The sequence below is a fragment of the Dermochelys coriacea genome, chromosome 8, assembly GCF_009764565.3.
Source record: "Dermochelys coriacea isolate rDerCor1 chromosome 8, rDerCor1.pri.v4, whole genome shotgun sequence".
NCBI lineage: Eukaryota > Metazoa > Chordata > Testudines > Dermochelyidae > Dermochelys > Dermochelys coriacea.
In genome coordinates this window covers 9,818,646-9,844,986 of record NC_050075.1, presented here as the reverse complement: position 1 = coordinate 9,844,986, position 26,341 = coordinate 9,818,646, and the positions used below count along the sequence as shown (strand labels likewise).

Here is a 26,341-nt window from a genome sequence, read left to right as displayed (position 1 = left end):
ACCGTGAAATTCTGAGGTGTAAAGTTGCCCCAGAAAGGTGCCGACATGACAGGCATAGGAGGCTGTCTCTGGCACTGGAAATTTTCTTAATGTTCAGAATAAGGGAACTAATTGTAGAGGAAGACAAAAGAACACACATCCCTACCCACGGTGGTTTACTGGGTAATTGCAGGCCTCTAATGGTTTCTATTGATTCTATTTGAGTGCTCAGGGTGTAATGCACTGTACAGTCCCATCACTGAATGCACACGTGTTTGCACTGCCCAGTGCCTGTAAAGGGACAATATATTACCTAGTTGCTGCACATCGGGACAAAGCTGCCTAGCAGCAGCCCAAAGAGCCAGGCCAGGCATTAAGAAGAGGAATCCCAGGTGCAATGGCTAAACACAGCTCCCAGAGGTGTGGGGAAGGGAATGCGTTTTGGAGCACCTTCTCCAGTTCGACCCTGCCCACCCATGTTTCACCCTCGCTCATATGCAGGCTGCTATCACCAGAGATCTCTCACACACAGCAGGCTCTGCATAATGCACAACATCTACACACCCCCTGTCCCCAATACCTCTGTTTTACCAAGCTTCGCTGCCAGGGGGACCCCCTTAAGTATAAAAACAAACACTGGAAGCTACCTGACTAGAACTATATAGCCTGAAATAATCAGCCCCAAGAGGATGATAGAACTAATCCATTGAACATCACTAACCATGATCTCCCACCTTTAACCACCCCGAACACACCCTCCACACCAACCCCCAACTGAAAGCCAAAGACAAAAGATGAGATTTCCCCATCGTAGGCAGCCGTGGTAACTGCCACAGTGGTTCTCATGCCAGAAGACTATCCCCTCTCAAACCACTCCCAGTGATATCAGCCATATCTACTTGGAAACACAAGGCACCAGTCCTGTATCTGGGCCAAGGGGGGTGCATTTTAGATTTAGTTGCAGTGACTTGAAAGAAACACCTTGTATTGCTAGAAAAGGCTTTTTCTTTTTTCCACCCTCTCTGGCTCTTTTTGTTCTTCGAGCCTGATGGAGACCCTCCTCTCTAGTCTCATCTTGAACACAAGATCTTTTTGATATTAAAAGCTGTTTTCACCATCTCTTATGAAAGGTCCATTTTAGGTTTTACATCATTCATTCTTCTACTCCTTTGCCATGGTAAAATCAGAGCCGGGCTGATTTTTTTTTGGGAAAGCTTGTAGAAAGTTTGGGATTTTTTTTGCCCACCCTTTCAAACTTAAAGAATCCTTAGTTTTATTACTATTATTGGGCATATTCAGTGGCAACTTAGGGCAGTGGTTCTCAAACTTTTGTACTGGTGACCCTTTCCACATAGCAAGCCTCTGATTGCAACCCCCATAATAAATGAAAAACACTTTTTTATATATTTAACACCATTATAAATGCTGGAGGCAAAGCAGGGTTTGGTGTGGAGGCTGACAACTCACGACCCCCCAGGTTATAACTGCGTAACCCCCTAAGGGGCCCAACCCCTGTTTGAGAACCCCTGAACTAGGGTTTCCAACCATGGGTCAGGACCTGAATGTGCTAGACACAGATTGCTTAGATTGTGATCTCTTCTTTGTTCTAAGAAACAGTTAATCAATATCAGATTTATTAATTATTATAGACAGTCCCTGCCCTAAAGAGATTACAAACTAAATAATCTTTGTCCACCCTTATCATGCAATAAAGAGACTTAAAATAATTCTTTAAACTCCAAACCAAACTGACTTGTTTTACATAAAGATATATGTTCAGGAGGAGCTATAGGTCCCTCCAGGCACCCTGCTGCAGAAATGAACTTCAACTGTCTCTTCGCATTAGCTTATAGTTTGCACTACCTTATAAGGCTACCTTCACAACAAAATGGCTAGAAATATTCTTATAAAAACATAATAAAAGCTGAGATTCTCCTTTTCAGTTCTAGTTTCCCAAACCAAGGTGGGAGATGAGTCACACATTTTGCCTTTGCAGCCCAAGTATAATACTGAACAGCATTAGTTACATACGCTGGAATTTTCCAAGACATCGAATGAAGCAATCACACCATCAAAGCAGGTGTGGTATCATGTGTCTCTACTGGAACTAAAATGAAGCCAAAATAAAGAACCCCATGCCAATGAAAAGGTCATCTTCAAAATATATACAGGAAACATTTCAAACACATTGCAAATATTTTCAAAAGGAAGCAGCTACCAATTCTCAAACAAAATGTGTGTGCAGGGCACTGGATTGCCAAGCTGCTCCCAAACCAGCAGGAATCTCTCCATTCTTGGGGATCTTTATGCAGCTGTAAGAACTTCCTGAATACTTTCCTGCCTATGAAAAGAAAAATGTAGCTAGCACTTTCCTGTCCTATCAATAATGTACTTTTTTTTTTACCATTACCACGTCACAGAATTTCTTCTGTGCACATTCTAACAAAAAGATACCATTCCTACTTAATTGGCTATTTGCCCCCTCATTTAAAAAAAAAAAAAAAAAAAAAAAAAACCACCCAGAAATTTGGGAAGAGCCATGTAAATGTCTCAAGAAGTTGTTTTTCAGCATGTTTCCTCATTCAGTGCACAAGATAGACAGGGCTCACGTAATGAGCAGCTATTCAATATTGTGTTTTATTCTCATTTTTCAGTAAGTGGCTCCAGGCCTTATTAAAGCTAATGTTAAAAAAAATACAGGGTTAAGAAAAGTGTCTGTACATCTGGGTATAGTGCTTAGATTATCCACAAATACAAAGTTTGTTTTTAAAAGTCGTAAGATACATATAGTGCATAATCAGCAATAACCCAAATTAAGGTGAATAAATTTAACAATACAGTTTATATATTAGCATCCAAGTATTCCGGTACATCATTCATGAGAAGTTATACAGACGGTTGTGGAAAGCAAATATAGCAATGAGTGTACACTATTCAACCCCTCTTCTGAAGACGAAATCATTCATTTTCTCATGGGATTTCCATGGGGCATCACTATAGCATCTTAGTATTTTACAAACAGTACTGAATGAATTTTCACAACACTTCTGTGGAATATGTGGGGGGAGGTATGAGCCCCATTTTATAGATGGGAAAACGAGGCAGAGAGATTAAATTCCAAACAGTCCGCAAATTTTAGGTGCGCAGTTTGAGATGCCTAGGACCTAATTTTTCAGAGTGGTGAGGATTATGTCACATTTTATACTATCACAGCACTGCTCCCACTGACTTCATTTGCAACTGTGACTTCTGAAAATCAGACCCAGGATTTCAAGTTGGGCACCCAGAAAATGAGGAACATGCAGCTAGTGATCCAGTGAGCAGCGTGGTTAACTAACTCGCTCAGCATCACACAGGAAGTCTGTGGCACAGGCCAGGATAGAATCCAGTTCTCCACGACAGTATTCCACTGCCTTAACCAGGAGACAATCTTCTCTCTTCCTACAATCCCTGTTCTCCTTCACTACATCTTCCAACTTCTGCAGCAAAGGAGACAGGGGCACCTTAGTTATGGCATTTTCTAACTTCTACGTGCTGAAGTTTACAACTTTAGCATTCTTTCAGTGTCACTTTTTTAAAGTAATATACAGCTTGACGGAGATTTTCAAAGTTAGCTACGGGTCTGGCAATGGGAGTCTGCTCATTGACTTCATATGACTCAACCCCAATAGCACACAGGACTCTGCTGGAACTTGAGGCTTTCCACTCTCCCCTTTAACGTGCAGTTTCTTTTCCTTTACTACCTCTGCACATGCATCCTTTACTCTCCCTTTATGCTACAACTGTAGAGTTTCAGGAGATCTGGGCACATTCCCTGGTGAGAATGGGGAGATGTTCCATAGCCACACAGAAACAGGAGTTTTTACAAATAAACTGAACTTATTCTCTGCAGCTGAGCTCCTCCTGCCCAGACTGGGGAGTGAGCCTACATGGTTCTTTGGAACAGTCAGTGAGCAATCAAAGCTTGCGTCATGACACGTAATGAGAGCCTGTCTCTGCCAACAGGCCACAGTGCCTCGCTACCTGTGCCATGACATTCTTGGCGCCTGCGCATCATTGTGTGAAAACACCACAGAACGGCAAAGAATTACACGCATTGATCACTAGAGCCCACCATACACCCAACTAGCAGCAAAATATTTCAAGCTACTAAAGCAAGTCACAGGCAGAGCTGGATGATCTGAAGAGCCCCCAGACCTCCAAGTGACTAACAGGTCTGAGCACCTCCTCCAGCTCAAGTGCAAGGAACCCAGTTATTCTTTACTCAAAATTCATTTCTTTGTAAAAGACGACATCCAACACAACACACAGAGAAGGAGAGGCCAGTGGTTTCTGCAGGTGAGTCTGAGTCTGAGGTGAAGCCTAGCCCCTACTGTTGCTATGATGCTGACTGCCGCCAACACAGCCTGGAGTGGCAGCTTCTTTCCCTCCTTGGCCCCATCTCATGGATCTCCTTACTGTACAGCCTGGGCAGCCTTGTCTACACTAAACTCTCCTGGAAAATTTTCCAGCAGTGGTAGCAATTGAGAGAGGTCTGGTGTAGAAGCAGCACTACGATTTTACCATCAAATCATCTGAAAAGGGTGCTAAGAACTCCAGAGTCTTAGCTAAGCTAGAGGGCTCCCGTTTTTGCGACTGTCACTGGACCTGCACCCAGTGGCAGTGCAACAGTGGGAGACAGCTCACCGTGGCCACGTTATCATCTGTGCACTGGGATAAGGAGCACTTGTGAAATCTCCTGGATTTCACAGGGATTCACACGTGAAGATCAACTTTACAACCACAATCATTTTTGTTCCTGGATTATGTGTCTACATTGGCTTTTGAAATCACCATTAAAAACAAAAGACAGGGAAAAAATATAAAAATGGAGCTTGGTGCAAAACCTAAGAAAAAGGATAGACGACTGAGTACTGCAAAAGCACGGCAATAGGAGAAAAAACATGGTTACAACTCCAAAACCTTTGAATAGCAGTGACTTGAATAAAGGAATCAGAGTAAGATACATCCTTTATCCAATAGGGCACAGGGAAATGCAGAATGGACAGGGCATTGCCTATGCTAAATACTGAACAATTCTTGTCAGCTTACTATTAAAAAGAAGTCCAGGGGATGGGAAGTAGAACACTAAGGAGGCAAGGAACTCTGACTCAGCTCTGTATTTCCAAGGACCTGATTAGGTCACAAAGGAAAAACCAAAAATGCCCCCCAGCTCAAGCATGATTCACACTGGGAGAGAAGCAAAAAACACAGCAAAGCCATAGAGGAGTTTCTTCTGATCTCAGCTGGAGGAAGTGCTCAGAGCAGCCACTTATCTGGGAAGCTGAACATTGCCCGGCTCTCCCAGCTCTGCCTGTAAATGGCTTTCCTGTCTGGAATATTTTGCCCATTGTTTAGGAGTGTGGCGGCCTCTGGTGGTGTAAGTATAAATCAAAAACCTCACACAAATCCATCCATGCTGACAATCGACATGCAGGTTGCAGCAGTATCATGCAACAGCCATTAAGTCTCAGGTGCTTTACCTATGAAGAATCATGGGCTCATCCCTCAGATCCCAGCTGCCGTGTGAGGTTCAATTCACCCTATTGCTGGAACCTCCTACTGGGTGATCTTCTAAGTTTACTCCAATTTCAGATGGGAATGGAATGCTCCCAGCAGGGGTATGTGCCATAGTCTGTAGCATTATTAGAGAGGACTGGGTACAGGAAACAAGCCCCAGCTGTGTCCCTCACAGTTCTTCACCACCCCTTGTGTCTAACAGCTCCCACTCACCTTGGAACAGGGTCTCCAGAGTTACGTGCATCACTGAAGCCTGTGCTTAAATTCCTAGGATCCGTCCCTCACTATTCAAAGGAAGGAAGAAAGAAAGGGGTATTAAACTGATGAAGAAAGAGATCTTAAACACACCTCCACCAGAGGAATTTGATTTAAGCAGGGACACGCCCCATGGATTTCAAAACTAAGTGAAAATCTGTTCTAGGTTTGTACAACACCTAGCACAAGAGGGTCCTGGTCCGTAACTGGGGCTCCTCAGTGCTATTGAAATAGCAGTCATTAATGAATAACTGCCTGCTCTCAACTGCTTGTCTAGGGTGTTTGTTCTATGCATGGGCACTGCCTCCAGCTTTAAAGTGCTCAGTGTCTTCTCTCTACTCACCCTCCCATTCCCACAGGAAAAAGGACATTTGTTCTGGCAGGAAAAGAAACAGGACCTACTACAACTTTTGTACTCCCAAGCCCTCCTGACTAGTCGCATCATATTTCAAATACTGGAAGCACCAAGAATTTGGTACCAGGGGTCAAACCCTAATTTAGAGTCTAATCAGTCTTTTGTCAGGCAAAACTCCCTGAAACTAGTCCTCAGTAAAGTCTGGAAGGAGCTCAGCATTGGGTCCTTGGTTAGGGACAAGTGACAAAATGCTTTTCCTGACCACTGTAACTTTACCATATTCACAATCCCCACCACCACCTCCCCCCCCATAATCCTACCTTCACTCCTATCCTCTGGCACAGAGCAATGTTGCATTGACATCCTCCAGAAAAGCATTTGTAGCTTGACCGGTGTGATTCTGGACAGACTGGTACATCTCGTTAAACAGCAGTGTACATCAATGGCTTCCAGCAGAGAGTTACTCAGCCAAATCTACATTAGACTAAGAGTTAATTAGAGAACATCAATGAAGTGCCTATTTCCAGCACTGCAGCCCCACAAGAAGCATTAAGATAACGGACAGCACATATGCGCCCATGCGATCTATGTACCAAGGTCTCTATGGCACACCACAGTATCCAAGGACCTGTTTCAATTATGTTGAATCACAACACTCAGTTCCTTACCAGAAAACCATGGTGGAGTTTGTGGATGTCCTTGAGTACACTTCTGTCCTGCATTAACATACGCATCCAATATTTACAGGTATCTTAGTTCTAGCAAAGTATATCCAAAACAGTTGCTAATAAGAGAATGCCTAGGAACAGTCAGGGAGAAATTAAAGACATAACGGATTATATTAAATGCAAATTCTCTCATGGAAAACTGCTATAAAGCACCAAGCGGTGGGTTTTTTTTTTTTGTCTAATCTGGTGTAAAACACGTAGTTCAAAATAAATGATTATGTGTTTGATTCAATCACTAGTTTTTGCAAGGACCTGCTCCAGGGGTTGATGGTCAGTATTAGCTCATGGTCTGAACCCACTCTAACAGGAGCTAGGTGTGATGTAGAGGTACAGTAAGAGAGAGAGATAGCAAACCGAGCTTGAGCACTTCATGCTGCACAAAATCCTCCGGCCAGCCTAGGTGCCCCAATAATAGGTTTCAAAGGGAAAACCCAGCCATTCCTCCTCAGTGGAAAGGTCAGTCACCATGATCTGGTGCCCTGAAGGAGGAGGAAAGGAAACTGGTGATGGGAGGAGGCATCATCCACAAAGAACCCATGAAAATTGCATTTAAAAAAAATAAGAACAGATTCAACACAACCCTGCCTATGTACTTCAAAACCATGACCTAGAGAAACCAACCCCTGTAATGTTCACTGTGATCACAAGACAGGCACATGACCCTAGCGTTGTGCTGCAAGTATAGTAAGAACATTTTTCTCTTATTAGGAAAAAGATGGGAGGGCAAGAGGGGGCGATAGAGGCAGGACAACAACTGTTGGTGCCTCTAGGATGATTCTCCAACTCTACCTGAAAATAATACAGACTGGCCCTGAACAGGCTGGTTAAGATCTCTCAGTGCAGTGGTAGGAACTTCCTGCAAGGCCAAACCCTGGCACCAGCACACACAGCGCGAGAGGGCGACCAGTACAGTCAGCAGCCTACGAAGGAGGGGGTCCTTCCCTAGGTTGGACCACCTGCAGCATTGCCAGCTCTCCTGAGTGGTTGTGGCCTACACCTACAGCTCTGCACATGTATCGCAAGGAGCATGTCCCTCACCCTGTTGTAAGCGGACATAACCATGGAGGGTCTGAGAGCCACCTTTACTCCTACCACCTTAAGACACAGAGGCTTCAGATCTGTTGCAGTGACCACTGATCGAGCAGCAGTGCTGCAAGTAGCAGGTAGATCACTCAGAACTTGTTACGTTTTCAAATTTTTCCTCATTCTCAGTGGAGGATGCTTCCACATGTACCATGTAAAACATAATAGAAAGAACGTTTGTAAAATGATTTTTTTTTTAAAATTCTGTGAACTGCAGAGGGAATTCTATGGGAGTCTTCATTCCATTTCCAGGACTCTTGTCACTCACCACAGCAATTTAGTTTCTTTATATGAAACGGTGGCCCCGATCCTGTAATGGGGCTCTAGGTGTAGCAAGAGTACATTTGTGTAGGTCGAGTTGCGAGATCAGCGCCTGTATACGCTGCATTATATATATATATACATATACATATACACATATATATATATATACATATACACATATATATACACATATACATATACACATATATATATACACATATACATATACACATATACATATACACATATACATATATATATATATATATATATATATATATATATATATATATATATACACATACACACACACACACACACCATCCCTCAATACAACTGTGCCTCAATGTCAAATCAAATTGACCAGGAGAAATTTCATTAGTCAATTTTTATTCAAACTAAAGCAAGTGTATTGGAAACTATAATGTATTTTCCTGTTAAAGTTATAAGTGTTTCTATGAAAATCATTCCTCGAGTTGTTTGCCAAACTGGACAAGACATACGTCAAGTGAATCACTTCACAAGAGATTTGGTCCTTAACACGGCGGGAGGGATAGCTCAGTGATTTGAGCATTGGCCTGCTAAACCCAGGGTTGTGAGCGCTGGGTTGGACTAGGTGACCTCCTGAGGTCCCTTCCAACCCTGATAGTCTATGATTCTATGCAAATAAATGACAGGTTTAAGGAGTCAACCAATTGACTGTGTCGTAGCATCAGCCATTATCCTGACAGACTGTTTTACAAAAACAAAACACTGCATCCAGGTAAACTCTTTCACACGCTTCCATTATTTTGAAATTATTTTACACCTAAAACATACAAATTAAACCTTAACATTTCCTTTTTGCCACTGTAGAGGGACATAAAATAATTTATAATTTCATAACCAAAGATAAGAACAGAAAAGATTAATGAATTCATTTAGCTTACTTCCACACTATAATACATAATATATTCCCAAGCACTATAGTTTGGAGCAACAGATTATTCTAACACGGATATGATTTATGTGCCCATCCCATTTTGTTAAAATCAATGGTGTAACTGCCCTGACATTAGATATGAATCCCCTCCAAAGTTTAAAATCACAAAATGGGGAGCGTGCTGTTGAGCCATTGCTACTGTTTTATCAGAAGGCATCAAAATTGCTGAATGGTTTACCTCGGTCTTAAAATAGAGAACAGTAGTCAGCTTTCATTGCATTGCCAAGCAATGTTGCCAAGTGTCTTTATGGTAATTACAGAGCTTTACAAATCCAGATAGAAAAAGGATCTAGATAAAATAAACAAACAGAAAATTGGCTTTGATCACCCCAAATTACCTATTGGTCCCAAATGGAAAATGTGGAGCTGATTCAAAACTCACTTTAAAAAACAACCAAAGACTTGAGGCAACCAATTATGTTGGAAGTGATTTTGTATTTGCAAACAAGTTTTAGAAGTACAGTCCTGCGCAAACATCTTGACAGGCATTTGTCTGCAGGAGAAGCTGTCTGTCTGTCTGTATACAACCTAGATTCAAAGACAGCTTCCTCACACACTGGGGCCCTAACAAGCCATCCTTAGGGAATCCAAGCGTTCGTTTAAACTACAGGCATTACAGTGGCACAGCTACAAGCTTTCCGTCATTGTAGTAAATCCACCCCCTTGAGAGGCAGTAGCTAAGTTGACAGAAGAATTCTTCCGTTGACTTGGCGGTGTACACATCAGGGCTTAGGATGGTTTAACTACATTTCTCAGGGATATGAATTTTTCACACCCCTGAGCAACACAGCTAGGTCAACCTAAGTTTTAGGTGTAGATCAGGCCTAAGGCCCTGATCCTGCAAAGGGATCAATGCTCAGCTTGGAAAGGAATAAAAAGGGCCTGGCAAAACCTCCTGCAGTTATCTGATTTGCTTTCATAATTAGATTTGTGCTCAAACACATCTCCCTACATTACAGCCCAACCAACTGCAGCATTCTGTTCATAGGGGAGAGACTGAAAATGAAACTGACTAGAGTCGGCCTGGTTTCCTTGGCTGAGCTGAGTGAACAGCAAAGATTAAATCGACAGCAGAAAAGGAGAAAGTTGAATTAGACGTTTAAATTTTTTTTTTAAATCTAATAATCTACTATGTTATTCTTAGCAATTGAGGTAATGAAATCATTTTAAATTCATAATGTTGAACCCAGCAGTATCCTTTTAATGTGTTAGAATTAACACAAGAGCAAAGAGAATTTATCCCACCTTAGTTACAACGCTGTAATTTCTTATGCAGAAAATGTTCAAATTCACACCCACACCATGGCTGGCGAGAACTGCATTAGAGTATAAGAATTCAATACAGAATGGAACATAAAGTCATCGACAATAAAAAGTAATCCAAAAATTCTTAAAAATTATCTTATAAAAATATTTACATTAAAATTTGTTAGCTCTAAAGCTACATTTTTTCAGTCCTAAAAAAAGGCAATATTTGAAACGATCTGGCTCAGGTGCTCAGAATTAATACAAACAGACCACACATCCAGTAAGACAACTTCAAAAGCATTTTTAGGGGATATTACAAGTGGCTTGTCATGTGTGTTACAGATGTTAATATTGCATAGCTGAAAAACGAGGTCACTTGACTTGCATAATGCTGCAACGTTAGAGAAGGAAGGAAAGAAACAATTTCCTATTGATAAGAAATAGCTTTGGAGACAAACACAATTAGTGATCCCTGACCAACTATCAGGGTCCTAGCCATGCCCAGTATGCACATGGGGCTATTGGTTTTCCTTAGGCCACATGTATGTGTAAATGCCATTCTAGAATAGCAATAAGACACCAAAACCCACTGTCCCAAACGATGAGTGCATCTCTTCAGTAGTTAAAGAGGCTCAACCATTCATCTTGTGTATTACAACCTCATGTGACATGTTCTAGAGCTACTCAAAACCACACTGCCATGGACTATGGAGTTAATTTAAGAATTACTTCCTCTTCTGTAGTATTGGACAGACTACCCAAAGCTGAGGTGTAATGGCTGGTGAGTAGCTATTTAGGGATGAATGCTGGTGGTTCGGTCACATATGACAGGGTCTCATTTGTCGGGGTGAGGATGCCTCCGAGGGTCTGAGCCAAAGTCTTCTGAAGTCCATGGGGGAGACTCCCATCAACTTCAATGGACCTTTACATCAGACTCCTGGCAAGCAAGTTATGGAGCCAACACACAACGGTAAAGCATCAGCTGGCAGAACCTTTTTTTTTAACCAATTTCATTGATTTTGTTCAGATATATGGATTGTAGGGCATGGAGTGAGGGGTGGAGGAGGGTTTATGGGATGCTCTGCTTTCTTGACTTATTTCAAGAACCCCCACACAACCCGACCCACAACACCCCAGCTCCCTGCATATGATCTCTGCATACGATATCAATATCGTATACAGTGTAGTTGTAGCCGTCGGGAAGATGTGCTAACTACTGATGCTAAACAATCTGTTCCACCTTGCATATAGCTCTGACACTCCGAGTACCTTTCCCAGACCTGAAGAGCTCGGTGAGGCTCAACAGCGTGTCTCTCTCACCAACAGAAGTTGGTCCAATAAATGATATTACCTCATCCACCTTGTCTCTCTATTCTCAGTATAGTCATTCCAGTGGACAGTTCACTCTTAGCTTTACAACACAGAATGAGTGGATGCTACTTCACATTCCACAGAGAGGATCAAATGCACCACTCATATGCCTATGCAGTGCTCCCACTGAAGTCAATGGCGCTGAGCCACAGGCATCCAGCTTAAAGGGACAATGTCAACTCGCAGTTTTAAAGTCTACTTAGGCTCGTCTACATGGAGACTTAGTGCACAAGACAGGGTGTAAATCTACAGTGCACTAGCTGCTCCCAGGCACTATAAGTTCCTTAGTGCACTTTGATGACACAGCCAGTTAGCACATGGCAAGCTAGTGCTGTGTACTACCCCAGTTTGCCATGCACTAAATCTCCATGTAGACAAGCCCTGCATTTTAAAATATTCCACTTCCTGATCAATCTCCCTTTAAAATCAGCACATCATGACTTATTTTTATACTCTTTAAAAACAATTGTAAAGGGTTTTTCTACTCCCCGTTGATATTTCTAAGAGCAAGGGAGACAATGAAAGCTTTTTGAGCAAGGAGATATTGAAGGCTTGTCTACATGGGAAAGCTGACTGGCAGAATTATAGCGGTATAAATATTCCGACATAGCTGTAGTGGTATAACTCCCAAAGTGAATACTGTAATGCAAGTAACTTCTTCAGTATAGCTTAAACTGCCTCCAAAGCAACATAAGCTATACTGACATGTTTCAGAGTAGCAGCTGTGTTAATCTGTATCCGCAAAAAGAACAGGAGTACTTGTGGCACCTTAGAGACTAACAAATTTATTAGAGCGTAAGTGCTTTTGTCAGTCCACTTCATGGGATGCATAGAATGGAACATATAGTAAGAAGATACATATATACATACAGATAAGTTGGAAAGTCACCATACAAACTGTGAGAGGTTAATTAGTTAAAATGAGCTATTATCAGCAAGAGGAAAAAAAAACTTTTGTAGTGATAATCAAGGTGGTCCATTTAGACAGTTGACAAGAAGCTGTCAGTCGGTTACAGACAGCCCCCCAACCTGAAGCAAATACCCTCCAGCAACCACACACTACACAATAAAAACACTAACCCAGGAACCTATCCTTCCAACAAAGCCCGATGCCAACTCTGTCCACGTATTTATTCAAGTGACACCATCATAGGACCTAATCACATTAGCCACGCCATCAGGGGCGCGTTCACCTACACATCTACCAATGTGATGTATGCCATCATGTGCCAGAAATGTCGCTCTGCCATGTACATTGGCCAAACCGGACAGTCTCTACGCAAAAGAATAAATGGACAAAAAACTGACATCAAGAATCATAACATTCAAAAAAAGATAGGAGAACACTTCAACTGCTCTGGCCACTCAGTAAAATATTTAACGGTGGCAATTTTGCAACAGAAAAGCTTCAAAAACAGACTCCAAGGAGAAACTGCTGAGCTTGAATTAATATGCAAACTAGATACCATTAATCTGGGTTTGAATAGAGACTGGGAGTGGCTGGGTCATTACACATATTGAATCTATTTCCTTAAGTATCCTCACACCTTCTTGTCAACTGTTTAATGGGCCATCTTGATTATCACTACAAAAGTTTTTTCTCCTGCTGATAATAGCTCATCTTAACTAATTAGCCTCTCACAGTTTGTATGGCAACTTCCAACTTATCTGTATGTAGATATATATCTTCTTACTATATGTTCCATTCTATGCATCCCATGAAGTGGGCTGTAGTCCACGAAAGCTTATGCTCTAATAAATATGTTAGTCTCTAAGGTGCCACAAGTACTCCTGTTCTTTTTTCTATAAGATGTACTGGAAAAAGTCACTTTTATTCTGGAATACAGTGAGCGGGTGGGTAAGGTTCTGTGGTCTGCAATGTGCAGGAGATCAGACCAGATGATCTTGATGGTCCCTTCTGACCAAGTCTCTGAGTCTACTTTGGAAGTTATACTGCTATAGCTATGCCAGAATAATACCATTGCTGTAATTCTGCAGGTCTCTTTCCCCGTATAGGAAAGCTCTGACTGGCCCTATAAGGGAAAACAGTGAAACTGACTCTACCAAAAGTCCTGTAAAATGCACAAAGTTACATGAGATGGAGGGATGGGGAGAGGAACTCAGAGGAAACCTTTTATTCGCCCCCTCTGCCCCCCCAAAATCTTTCGGGACCCTTCCGTGTAACTTTTAACTACAGCAGATACCCAGAAGTGTGTCATGACTCCCAGCAGCAGGGTATGCTGGGAGTCACACATTCAATTTGCAAGCTGATTCCATCCTTTTAAAGGGAAAACAAACTAGCACGAGTTTGGTACAAGTGAGATTACTAAAAGTCACAACAGAGCCCAGCTTTCACTCTTTAAAATCCCTTTTTGGAAGGATCTTATAAAGGCTCCTGCTAACTGCTTGGTATGGATGGAAGAAATTATTTAACATAGAAAACACTTTAAAAAGGAGAACAATGACACTGAAGAATAAGATTTCCCTCTTCTGGAAGCGTTAAGACACTGTAGGCATTTTATCTTGGTCTTTAATCACTTCTTGGGTGGTGGAAGATTATTTGGCTGGATACAGACAAGATGTGTTAATGACTCAGTAAGACACATCCTTATGTTTAAATGCTCTGTTCCAAAATGGCCTTGAAATGCAGGACAGAGTTATGACTTTCTTCCTTGATTTTTAGTTTGAACAGTACATGTTTTATGGGAGCAATAAGCCCCTCCAGAGCAGCATGTTTCTGTGGGATTAACAACCTTTGGATGGTGGGGTATTCACCTTTCTCTGGGCAAGCCACTGCCCAGCACATCCTATCCTGTATTTAAAAGCAGCTATGTGACTAGCAAAACAATCATACAATGTACATCTCCAAATCACATCATAAGTGTGCTAGGGATACATACAGTTGTCCAGTGACATATATACGTTACTGAGACAGTGTCAAACACAAGCCAGCACCCTGGTCCAGTATATTTCTGATGACCGGTGGTTAGAAGATTCCACTGTCAGTAGTAAGTTCCAGGAGTAGTGAGTAAATAGCTTAACTCAAGATGTGTACAAAGTATCAGTAGTGAAGACATTCAGTATATTTGTTTTTACTCATATGCCCTACAGTAGCGTTTTGTTTCACACTCGAAATTCAGTCTCTCCGGTATCAGTTTAAGCACAATGTTTATCCCAGGAAACCGCCTGTTCAGAGAGAATTGATTGCACCAAGGACAACAAGCAACACCTTGGGATTGGCACGCTGCTGCACTATCCACAGAAGGGGAAGTTCTTAATGCAGCACTTGCCACACTAGGAGTTCAACAGCAATAAGATGCATTAAATCAGGTGCCAGGCATCTCCTCAAGAACATCCATTGAGATTCACTTCACTGAGGCTCCTTGCATTAGCTGGAGTAGGTGTCACAATGGTTTATGAATCACAGCCACACCTGTTGAGAGAATGGACAAACAGACCTCACATAAGCTTTGGAGCAACTGCTGGGTTGTGCTGTAACACACACATGCTGCAAAGACCAAGACCACCAGCCAGGGCGTGCAAAGAAAGTTGGTGTCCCCAATTCTGTGAAGAGAGCCTCTCCAATGGAAGCCCTGAGGGGCATCAAAAGAAAAGACCAAGTGGCCAGGAGGCACAGTCCTCATGTTAAGAGACAGACACTCCTTGACATGGTAGGGGCAGCGGGGCACATATGTGGGAGCTGGCACATCCCGAGTTCTGTTTCCACCTCTTCCCCCGACTATTTACCCGCATAACTTCTTCCAGTGCTCATATTGGTTGGCAGTAACGTCCATTTATCAGTGATGGGATTATAATACTCTACAGAGGCCAAATTGCAAGAACCATCATCTCCTCCAACCACATAGAGTAGCCCATTCACAGCACACACACCTACAAATAAAATGGACACACTGTTAAACTCTAAATACTATATCCTACTACACCCCACACCCTCCATCTTTTCTTCATTACAGGAGCCTGTGCATCCAAAGCCTTGCATTTTAACCGTGTTCACACAGTACCATTAAATATACTCACATGACCGAAGAAACAAATGAAAATACAGACAGAACACAAACAAACAGTGGTTACCTGCATTTCTTCTACACATGTTCATGTCTGCAACTTGTTTCCAGGTATTTGTTCCTGGATCATAAACCTCCACACTCTTCCTCACCAAGGGACCATCGTGCCCTCCAGTAGCATATAGCTGTCCACTAAGAACACCAACGCCTGCCAAGCAGAGAACAGAATTAGCCAGACCCGGACGGGACAATGAAACTGACTCTACCTTTCACAGCCTTAGCACCGCAAACTTAATAGGCCTGTCTAGTGTGCTAGGTTAGTCATGTCCATAATGTGGACCAACCCTTGAGAAAGAGAGCAAGAGGGTGTCTGTCTCCTGGACATCTCCCTTCCCATTCGTGACTGCGGAACAGCACAATAGCAGCTACAACAGTTCTGTATAGGAGCAGTGATGGTGGGCAGGTATTTACTGCCTATTTAGCTCTGTCCCTCATGTGCCTCTGCCTTTTTCAAATACAGGCAAATGCCTTTTTAATCACATGGTCTATTTTTTGCTCTTCATGTCTTCCCCTCTCTCCCAGCTGTTCTGTTCCCCCAGCTGCTCTGTCTGCTGGTCTCCTCCACCTCCTTTGCACAGACTTTCCTGTACTTGGTTCTCTTCTCCCTCTTCCTCCGCTCATGATGCCCCAGCTACTGAGACCTCTTCTCTCCCTCTTCCTCCTGTGCGTACTGCCTGGATGCTTCATTCTTTTCTCCCCGAACCTGAGCCAGCGTGTTGTGTAGGCCCCCCCTCCCCAAATATTCTTGCTTAGGGCCCCCAATGGGCTAGCACTGCCTCTGCCCTGGCTGGTGATTTGGTGGCTCCAGTCCTTGATAGCGGCTCATGGCTCTTTTCTTTTTACCTTAACATAGCAGCAGCTGCCTTGAATAGAGACAACTAAGATGGCTCCTTTTTGTCTGCCACTGTGCTCACAGGCCCTCAGGCCTTGACCCTGTAAGGGAAATGGGTGAACCAGCCTCATGTGATCAGCCAGCAATATGCACTGTACTGGTGGCCACAGTCTGAGGCTGGGAGCCACTGTTTTAGGTGCCTTTGACAATCCATATAAATTAGCACACCCAGCAACTTACTCTCAGGGGCAGGATCAAGACCAGTCAAAATGAACCATCCAGAATGTTAACAAAACAAAGATGGATCTGAAATGCACTATCCACAGGCTCCAGCCCTCATCTCTGCCCACACTCCATGCCCTAGAGGTCAAGATATTCAGGTTGTTTGGGGCAAGGGAAGGAGTTCTAATGTCAAACGCCCCTCAGAGAGCTCCCTGCTAGCAAACCCCTCTCTTTCAAGCCAAGCAGGCCCCTGCTCAAGTGCCTCTAGTGAGCAGGTTTTAGAGTAGCAGCTGTGTTAGTCTGCATTCACAAAAAGAACAGGAGTACTTGTGGCACCTTAGAGGCTAACAAATTTATTTGAGCATAAGCTTTCGTGAGCTAAATGCATCCGATGAAGTGAGCTGTAGCTCACGAAAGCTTATGCTCAAATAAATTTGTTAGCCTCTAAGGTGCCACAAGTACTCCTGTTCTTTTTGTGAATGCAGACTAACACGGCTGCTACTCTGAAACCTGTCATTATGCAAGGCACTGAATTTAGCTGTACGGAGTGGAAATCTATCACAGATGTTCTTGTCAACTGCTGGAAATGGCCCACCTTGATCACCACCACAGGTTTTCTTCCTCCCCCACCCCCCACCCGCTGGTAACAGCTCATTTTAAGTGATCATTCTCCTTACAGTGTGTATGATAAAACCCATTGTTTCATGTTCTCTGTGTGTGTATATAAATCTCCCCACTGTATTTTCCACTGAATGCATCTGATGAAGTGAGCTGTAGCTCACGAAAGCTTATGCTCAAATAAATTTGTTAGTCTCTAAGATGCCACAGGTACTCCTGTTCTTCTAGTTAGTAGCAACTGTAGTACTGTGACATGGGGAGAGGAGCAGCTTTAGGCAAGCAGGTCCCATGGTATTACAGACCAAAACATCACCGTCTTAATCCACTGAACACCAATCAGTAGCAAGTTCAGATCCTAGAGCACGGCTGTAACGTGCCCCTCCGCCAGTGGCAGTTTCCAACGCAACTTAGCTGCAGCCCCACCTTTAAACCAGCATTTCCCAAGCTGTTCCGCACGATGTGAATAGGTGTTCTGTGAAAGAATCTAGAATTTAATTTTGACTCTTGCACTTGATTTTTGTACTACTTTATACGCGCTTCCAGTTAGAAATTGTTAGTTCAAATTATTTTGAATTTGTATTTTTGCTTTGTTTTATAAAATAAAATATATTTGAGCAAAAATAAAGCAATTTTTTATTTGAAAACCGAACAACTACAAAATAATATTACAAGTGTTCCGTAATAGGCTAAAAAGTGTTCCATGGCCAAAAAAGTTTGGGAAACGCTGCCTTAAACAATGGGCCTGCTGGTTTTTCTTGTGTTTCACCCCAACAACTTGCTCAGTTAGGTGCCTGATCCATATCCCATAGATGTCAATGGGATTACACTGGCCATTACATTGGATTTAGGATGTGCTGCAGTAACCGATGGAAAAAAGCTAACAGCAGGAGAGAAATTAACCAGACTGTGAACATCAGTAACAAAAGGCAGATATGCTGTGCTGTCCCTGACTTACCAACATAATTTCTATCCTATTTGGCCTCAGTTTTAGCCAAGTGGGCCTCAGTCACATTTACGCCCCAATCCCTACTACACACCTGGGATGGTCTGGACCACCTCCAGTTGAGTCAAAAGAAAGCAACACAGATGAATGTCAGCAGCCAAACAAAACTGCCCCAGCCCGTGGCAACTCTCTATTACATACTGTATTTAACTTTTGCGCACCGGAGAAACAAGCCCATCAGCAATATTAGGCCAAATTCCAGGTTCAGTGGAGTAACTCTGGATTTGGTCCAGCGTGTGTGCGCTAATACTGTGATTATAGGGAAACAGTGGGAAATGGGCAGAAAACTTGTGTTACACTTGGGAATATCACACTGGAATTGCAACACTATCTGAATCATTTTTTAAATAGTAAGTGCGGCCAAATGTTAAAAAGATGGTTAGATTATTAGATTAGAAGAGGAAAAATAAAAAAGTTAAAAATGTCCCATCCAGCCTAAAACAGCCTCTCCACCTGCAATGCCTGTAGGATTCCATCTGCATCAATGCAGGGTATCTCAGATCCAAAGAGAGGACATCCTTTCCAGGAACAAATGGGATTCTTTTCTGTTGACCTAGTACACAGAAAGAGGCCTGCTGATGCGCTGCCAGAATACATGTATTTTTTAATCTGTACAGGGCCTGCAGCTAGCAATCAAAATTAAACTGCAACTATCCAGTATACAGATTTCAGAGTAGCAGCCGTGTTAGTCTGTATCCGCAAAAAGAAAAGAAGGACTTGTGGCACCTTAGAGACTAACGAATTTATTTAAGCATAAGCTTTCGAGAGCTACATAAAGCTTATTCTCAAATAAATCTGTTAGTCTCTAAAGTGCCACAAGTACTCCTTTTCTTTTATCCAGTATACAGGAGCACTTGTTTCCCAAAGAACACTAGATGGCAGCATTGAGCCAATGATGCTGGAGGCAGTGACCACCGTTTTATTTATTGCAATAGCGTTATACTGATAGTCACTTTTTATTGCTCTAAATAGTGAATTCCATTACTGGCATTTTCCCCTGAGAAAAGGAAAATTCACTGCCTGTTTTGGTAACTGCCGTAATTTGCTGTACCTCGTATCCAGTTGAGGAAAAGAAAATGAACAGCAGCATTTGCAGGCAATTGAGAGCATGTTCAGAATATTAGTGACATTCCTTCCTCTGTGTTTCGCATTAGAAGTGTAAAGGAGGACTCCCAGCACAGTCAGTTTAATAAGGAAACTTCACCAAAAGCAGAGATTCATTATAATCAGAATTGCTATACGCAAGGAACACCAATTGCACATTGCCATGGACTAACTGTGTGGGATATTCATTCTATTTACCTGTAAGACAGGGTGACGCAGGTTCAATGACCCTGCATAGAGATGTAAAGCTCTTTTGCTGACTCATCCTGATGTCAGATCAGGCGGGCCCCAAACTAGGAGCGTTAAAGGGTTGGCATGTCAGAGACAGAGGTAATTAGAGGCAGGGGCAGAGAGAGATCCTGCAGAGAAGAGTGCTACAACCAGTCAAGGAGAAAATTCTTACTGAGGCTTATGAGCTGTTATTATTTCAGCTAGTCATAAAGGCAAGTCCCTAGGAATTTGGGCCCTAGTCAGTGTGTGTTTCTGGTTGTAGGAGCAGGGTGGGAACTTCACCTTCTTAAGCACAGTTTCACTATGTTCACATTCAGCAAAAGTGAGTTTCCACTGCACGTGTTATACCATAATTATAAAACTTCTGTACCATCTTTCATCCACGGATACAAATTACTTACACACGATGGCTCAGCATTATCATCCCCATTCCAACAGACTAGGAAAATGCACTGATAAGTTTTGTGAGTAAGCCTATAGCCACAAGACGATTCAGCAGCAGTCAAGAATGGAACACAAATTCCACGTTCCCTGTCTTATTCTACAATCCTCTGACCTGTCCACTCACTAAAAACTGGGTCGAGGTGGAGCACTCGTTAAGATGGAATAAATTGCTTTAACTTGGTTTTTAGGTCACTTGCTGAAGGTGAATTTTGATCTATGAAACACCTACTATATATACAGTGACCTATGGAAATCAAGAGGAAGCCCACAGGACAAGAAATGAAGTGGTGGAAGGTGCAAGTGATGGTGTGTCAGAGCTTGGCTTTCTGGTCCCATGGTGAGTTTGCAGGGCTGGCCATTAGAAAAGCTGTCTTTTTACCATACGGACAAGGCAAGTTTGATATGGAAACTACTCAGAGACAATAGACATGATGCCATTTTTCAGAGTCACTGTCCAAAACAGAGATTAATTTTAATTTTGGGGGAGATTAACACAGTCAAGGGAGCAGTTGGAAGCTTCCGTGTGATCACGACCCACACAAAAAAAGCTTCACTCCTCAGAACTAGCAGCCCAACAACGCAACTTCTTCACTTCCTCACCCTGCAGTGACAGGGGATAAAAGCCGGACATGTGAATTAAATGCTTCTGAGAAGCGGGAAACAGATTTATTTATTTAAAGGTGACTCAGAATCGATACCTGCACCGCTGCGCCGAGTGCTCATATCAGCGACATAGGTCCATTCATTTGTAGCTGGATTATACTGTTCTACGGTACTAAGGCACTGACGTGATGCTCCATCGTAACCCCCAACAGCATACAGCTTACCTGCAACAAACACGGCACGGACTAATCAGAGAGAAATGGGTGCATTTAATATCCGATTATAATAATAGGGTACATTATTATCCATCATTTGTAGACTACCATAGTGCCGAAAGATCCAATTGAGATTGGGGTGCCATTGGAAAAGTCTGTATCTCTTTTTGGGTCGAGGGAGGGGGCACTGTGCTACACAAGTTAGAGCATATTTACAACTGATGTGCCCATTTTTAAGTGGTGAACACTAACACTGTCTCCACAGGAAAATGCAGGAGGCTGGGATCCCGGAAGGCCAGAGTTCTAATCCAGCTCTGCACCAGATTCAGAGGTAGTGTGAAAACACAATCAGACCCTCAGACCCACTCACACCCAGTTTATGAGGTGTAAGGGACTCAACTGCTGCAGCTGATACACCCAGGAGAAGGTGTCCATTTAAAGCAGGCTTTCACATGCTTTAACCTGACACCTCCTTATATCCTCCCATTCAGTTGCTAGATTTTCTGTCTGTTACGTGCATTATGCTGACGTATACTCCCTTATATTCACTTAGCCAAATGCAGAGGTGAGCGTAAAAACAATATACTGCAAGCTATACATTGGTAAGTGGGCATGAATCTAACTGACTCAGAGGGAGACTAAGTTAGCGTAACATGCACTGTAAAGGGGGCAGAACTATGTGGAAGCGTCACCCATTTAGGACACTATCTCAACTATGAATTTGGCCAATTATGTTGCCTTGGGAACAACATTCCAATTTCTCTGCTTTAGTAAAATGGAGCTAATATTTATCTCACAGTGGTCTTACATAGGAGTTCAATTACATTTACCTCAGTAGCACCTTCTGGTTTGAAAACACAGTGCAATATTTAAGATGCCATGAAAGCGATAAATATGGAATAACCTACTCCACCACAACAGGCATTTGCATTGGCTATAGTTAAACACTAAATCCCTATTTTGAAGAATCCTGGCCAGTCGAAAATGAGCTGATGTAACTGCAGCTCAAGGTTGTCTGCTCCCGTGGACTGAGTGTATAGCATCATCTCGTTCATGTTGTGCTGATGCATGCCAGGAGCCATGCGTACGATTGGTATCCCCAACAAACGAATAGGGGAAAAAAAAAAATGACGGGCATCTAGAGAGGCTGTATCCCGGAGCAGCATTGTCAACAAAAGAATACTTAAATTCTACCCTCGGTCTTTGCCCCAAACCCTCCTGAGTGAACGGGATTACAGTACTTACGTTCTGTGAGAGTACAACATGGCCTTAAATGGGTCGCTCACCCCTTTGCTCTGTGACCCTCCTGCTGTCTGTTTTTACAATCAGTCTGGTCTTTTCCATCATCTTCTTTCCCTGACAGCTTTACAACTCCAACAGATGCAGGCTATTTTCCTTCACACAGTGTTACCACACACAGCGGGGCCCCGACCATGAACCCTTACACACACAGCTCCAGTGACTATGTGACCCTGCACATGAGTAACTGCTGACTCATGCCAGGGAGAGGTTCACAAGAACCAGAACCAGCACCAGTCTTTTGTTCCTTCTATCCTGTTTCATACTAAGGGACACTGGAAACCTGTGTCCTTCCAGAGGGTGACTCTGGTAGTGACTGTTAGTGGGGATTATTACCTCTTTCTCAATGCTGTTCCTGCTGCTGGGTAGTATCATCTGTGGGAAATGGCTGGAGTCTGGGAACTTTTAAGAGTTTGTCACAGGTGCCGAGAGCTCGCGAGGGCATGTCCTGTTGTATAGTGTACTATACATTTTAATAAATAGATACTGTCTAATTTCACTTAAAACACCCATAAACTTTGCCAACTTTCTCCAATTTGCCATGTAAAGCATTTAATTCTCCTCTTTGTTTTAATCTCAACTGTACAGGGTATTGAGCTCACCCCATTACAGAGGGCCCCTGAAAAGACCTTTGTACCAATTAAGTCTCAAATTAAGCACATCTGAAGTGTAGCGGGGGCCCATGCACCAGTCTGAACCTCGCTTAATTCGAACGCTAATAAGCCTGCCTTTACTCAGGTCCTGGGCGACACACTGCCTTTCTTCCTACTGGTGAAGATTGGCTGAAGTCAAAATCAGTCCCATCACACTTCACTGGCAAGATCAGTTTCTTACACTTCCAAACATGCACGGGTAATTGCACTCCCCTGTTACTGTCTCTTTAGACATTTCATACACTTATTTGTGTAATCACATCAACTCCGCTGGTGTTTTAGGTTAACAAATCAAAGCAGGAAACATCTTGGTGCCAACTATGCTCTACCAAGGTAACATTTGTTGGTTTGCATCAACTACTAGATATTGTCAATAACTGTAGGCACCAGGTCAATTTTCATCATATTCAGTCTCTGTTGCTAGAAGTCTGGGGGTACTGTTTAACTCTGGACAGTGGCTTAAGCCCTATATCAAATTTGTTGTTCGCTCCTGCTGATTTAAAACCTGTTCAGCTCCAAGACACTTGGCTATTTTTGCTCCAGCGGGTCTACACATGCATTTGTTTTGCCTTATTTAAAAGAAAAATTACCATCGCATTACTTAAATTTCTGTTAAGCACTCGAATCGAGTATGACCCACTTTGGCTTTTCATAGGTATCAGTGTTTACTAAGCACATCATAAGCATATGAAGATGCCAATAATTAAGGAAATTATTATTAAACTCCACAAGCAGTTAGGCAGATTTTAGCCGCTCTATCACTACTTAAAGAGAAACGGATTTCAGTTCCTCTCCTCCTCCTATTTTTTAAAAAAAAATTTCCAATCCATTCCCATTTACTGGCCAAACCAGTCCATTTGCAATCCCAAGAACTCAAGTTTGTAACATACTGGGGCTAACTCCACCAACCAATCGCTACATACTGTACTAATGGGAGACAGCTACAACCCGCTGCAATTAGGGCTACATAATAAAAACACTGCCACAAAGTTCCACAAAATGGAAAGAAATTCATATTCTAAAGTGATTGTTCCCTTGGATTCTAAGCAAGGTAAAATGAAATCAACCCACTTGACACCAGACCTCAGGACTTTCATACTTACATGTTCATGCTGATGGCTGTTTCAACAATTGCAACTGCCCCTTATCCTTCCCTGCCCCATCCCTGTGTTGGCATGGTACTGAAATTTGTTACTGTAAATTCCCCATTTAAGCACAATGCAGAATGGGCAACCCAACACGCGAGTCCGATGCAAATAACTGCAAAATCTTATGATTTTGTTGGTAGTGTGCCACCCAGCTACGGTGCCAGGATTTTAACTGTGCTTCAGCCTTCATTTTGGAGGGCAGATTTTCAAATGTCTTCCTCTGGAGGTTGCTGTTGTCTATCACGATGCTTGCTGATGACCACAACAGAAACACCCTCACAGTGCCTTGTTTCACTGACCAGAGAGGTCTCAGAATGTTATTCTCCCACCAAAAAAATGAGAATGCCCCACGCAAAGCAGGAGAGGTGGCCAGCTGCTGTTGGGCCCAGCATCAGTATCAAGATCCTGCGCCATGTAGCGTATATGGCAAAACATACAATTTTCCCGCACAACAAAGAGACTATTCAAAGCTGCAGTAATTTAGTCACATTAAAAAAAAAAATCTTTACTAATCAACAAATATCTAAAATGCAGCTTTTAGAAACTGGCCTGGCTTGTTCTTGTGCTCATCTGCCAGCAGGTTACCTCAGGGAATGTTTGGAGAACAGCTCCTGCCCCTTCGCTGCAGGAACTCAGACTTTAACCACTTGTGTTTTTGTTTTAAATACTAATATTCAAGGGACTGAAATGGCTGCTATTATTCTTACCCTCCACAACTCCAACTCCAACACTGCTTCTTCTTGTGTTCATGGGAGCCACAAAAAACCACTCATTGGTTTTATAGCTATAGGCCTCTACTGATGCCAGACCTAGTTAAAAAGAGGATACATAGGTTTTCTAATTAAAAAGATTAGCATTGTACTGTTCTCCCCCTTGGAGACGCATCTCCACTGTGACCTGGACTAAAGTTTCCCAAGGTTCTCAATTTCCTCCCCACCTCCATGGCAGTTGTGTGGCCATTTTCCCGGTAGGCAAGGAAAAGCAGGTTGGTACTGGCCCATCAATGCTGCTCCTTCTGCAGCCAGGAAGATTGCTATTGAGCCTTACCAGATGACTCCCTGTCCTGAGGCTGCTGCCACTTCTAATGTGCTGGGAATAAGAGACTGGATCTGGGGCCTAGATCCCGACCTCTTCAGCTGGAATAGTCCAACAGTGAATGTCCTTTCAAGTGGCATTAAAATCAGACCAATGTGAAGATTTTAAAACCGCCCCTTTAAGCCCTCATCACAAGCTTGTTAAGGTAACTGGGAGCTTGTCTACATTGCAAAGTTATACCAGCATAAGGTAAGGTGTGAACCGAAACCACTATGCTTACATTGGGATAACAGCCAGGTGGGCATTCTTATTCCAATACAAGAGTGCTTTGTTCTGGTTTGGCTTTTGTTACTTCAGGCAAGGGTTTAAAAAGCCTCTCTTATCCCAGAATAAGTGTCCACACAAGGAGTTCCACCAATATAATTATATTACAGTAACTATGCCAGTATAACTGGTAAAACTCGCCTGTGCAGGCAAGCCCTTCGGGAAGGGTAGAGTTAGTTTTGCATAAACACCCAAAATCTGGATGCTTATCTTAACTTTCTGAAGCACAATGGGTCTCAGAAATACAGCTGGAAATACAGTAAAAACAGTCTCCTGCAGTAACTTTAGCACTTTCCCTTCCAGTCCTGGGCAGAACCTGGAAGCACTGAAGTGTGCAAAATAGAAGGACAAGCAAGGGTGTGGGAGAAGTGACAAGCAAGTATTTCACCTTGACACAAGTTCAGTGAAGGCTTTTGTTTAATCCAAACCCATTTCACCCATCTCCATTTAAAACAGTATGAAACGATGGTCAATCTGGGATTTGAACTAGAGCTGGCCAAATACTTCAGAACATTTTTGTATTAATGTTCATTCCAATTCTTAAATAAGGCTGCTCTGACTGCATTTTGTGATCACTTTCCATGTATGTGTTAAGTGAACAGTTTACTGGAAAGAACATTTGCCTAAAAAGGAAATTTTTAGTGAATACTAGAGAATAGTTACAGAAAGATAATTGTGAGTATTTACACCGGAAAACTGAT

The 26,341-nt window shown here is 42.7% G+C and overlaps 1 protein-coding gene across 5 annotated transcripts in view; it reads right to left on the bottom strand.

Annotated features, from left to right (window-relative positions):
* Positions 1 to 8,592: 8,592 nt before the first annotated feature.
* The window catches only part of KLHL3 (kelch like family member 3), a 72,812-nt gene continuing 55,063 nt past the window's right edge, over positions 8,593 to 26,341 (bottom strand). For 4 of the 5 annotated variants that reach the window (XM_038414876.2, XM_038414877.2, XM_043490541.1 and 1 more), the window contains 5 exons: positions 24,989 to 25,090; positions 21,062 to 21,190; positions 15,917 to 16,057; positions 15,572 to 15,715; positions 8,593 to 15,257 (listed from right to left, as the gene is read on the bottom strand). In XM_038414876.2, the coding sequence (XP_038270804.1) occupies positions 15,229 to 15,257; positions 15,572 to 15,715; positions 15,917 to 16,057; positions 21,062 to 21,190; positions 24,989 to 25,090 (545 nt within the window). In that variant the 3' untranslated portion in view covers positions 8,593 to 15,228. Of the gene's footprint in view, positions 15,258 to 15,571; positions 15,716 to 15,916; positions 16,058 to 18,146; positions 19,138 to 21,061; positions 21,191 to 24,988; positions 25,091 to 26,341 lie in introns of those variants that run through there. The other variant, XM_043490540.1, reaches the window with a different exon arrangement.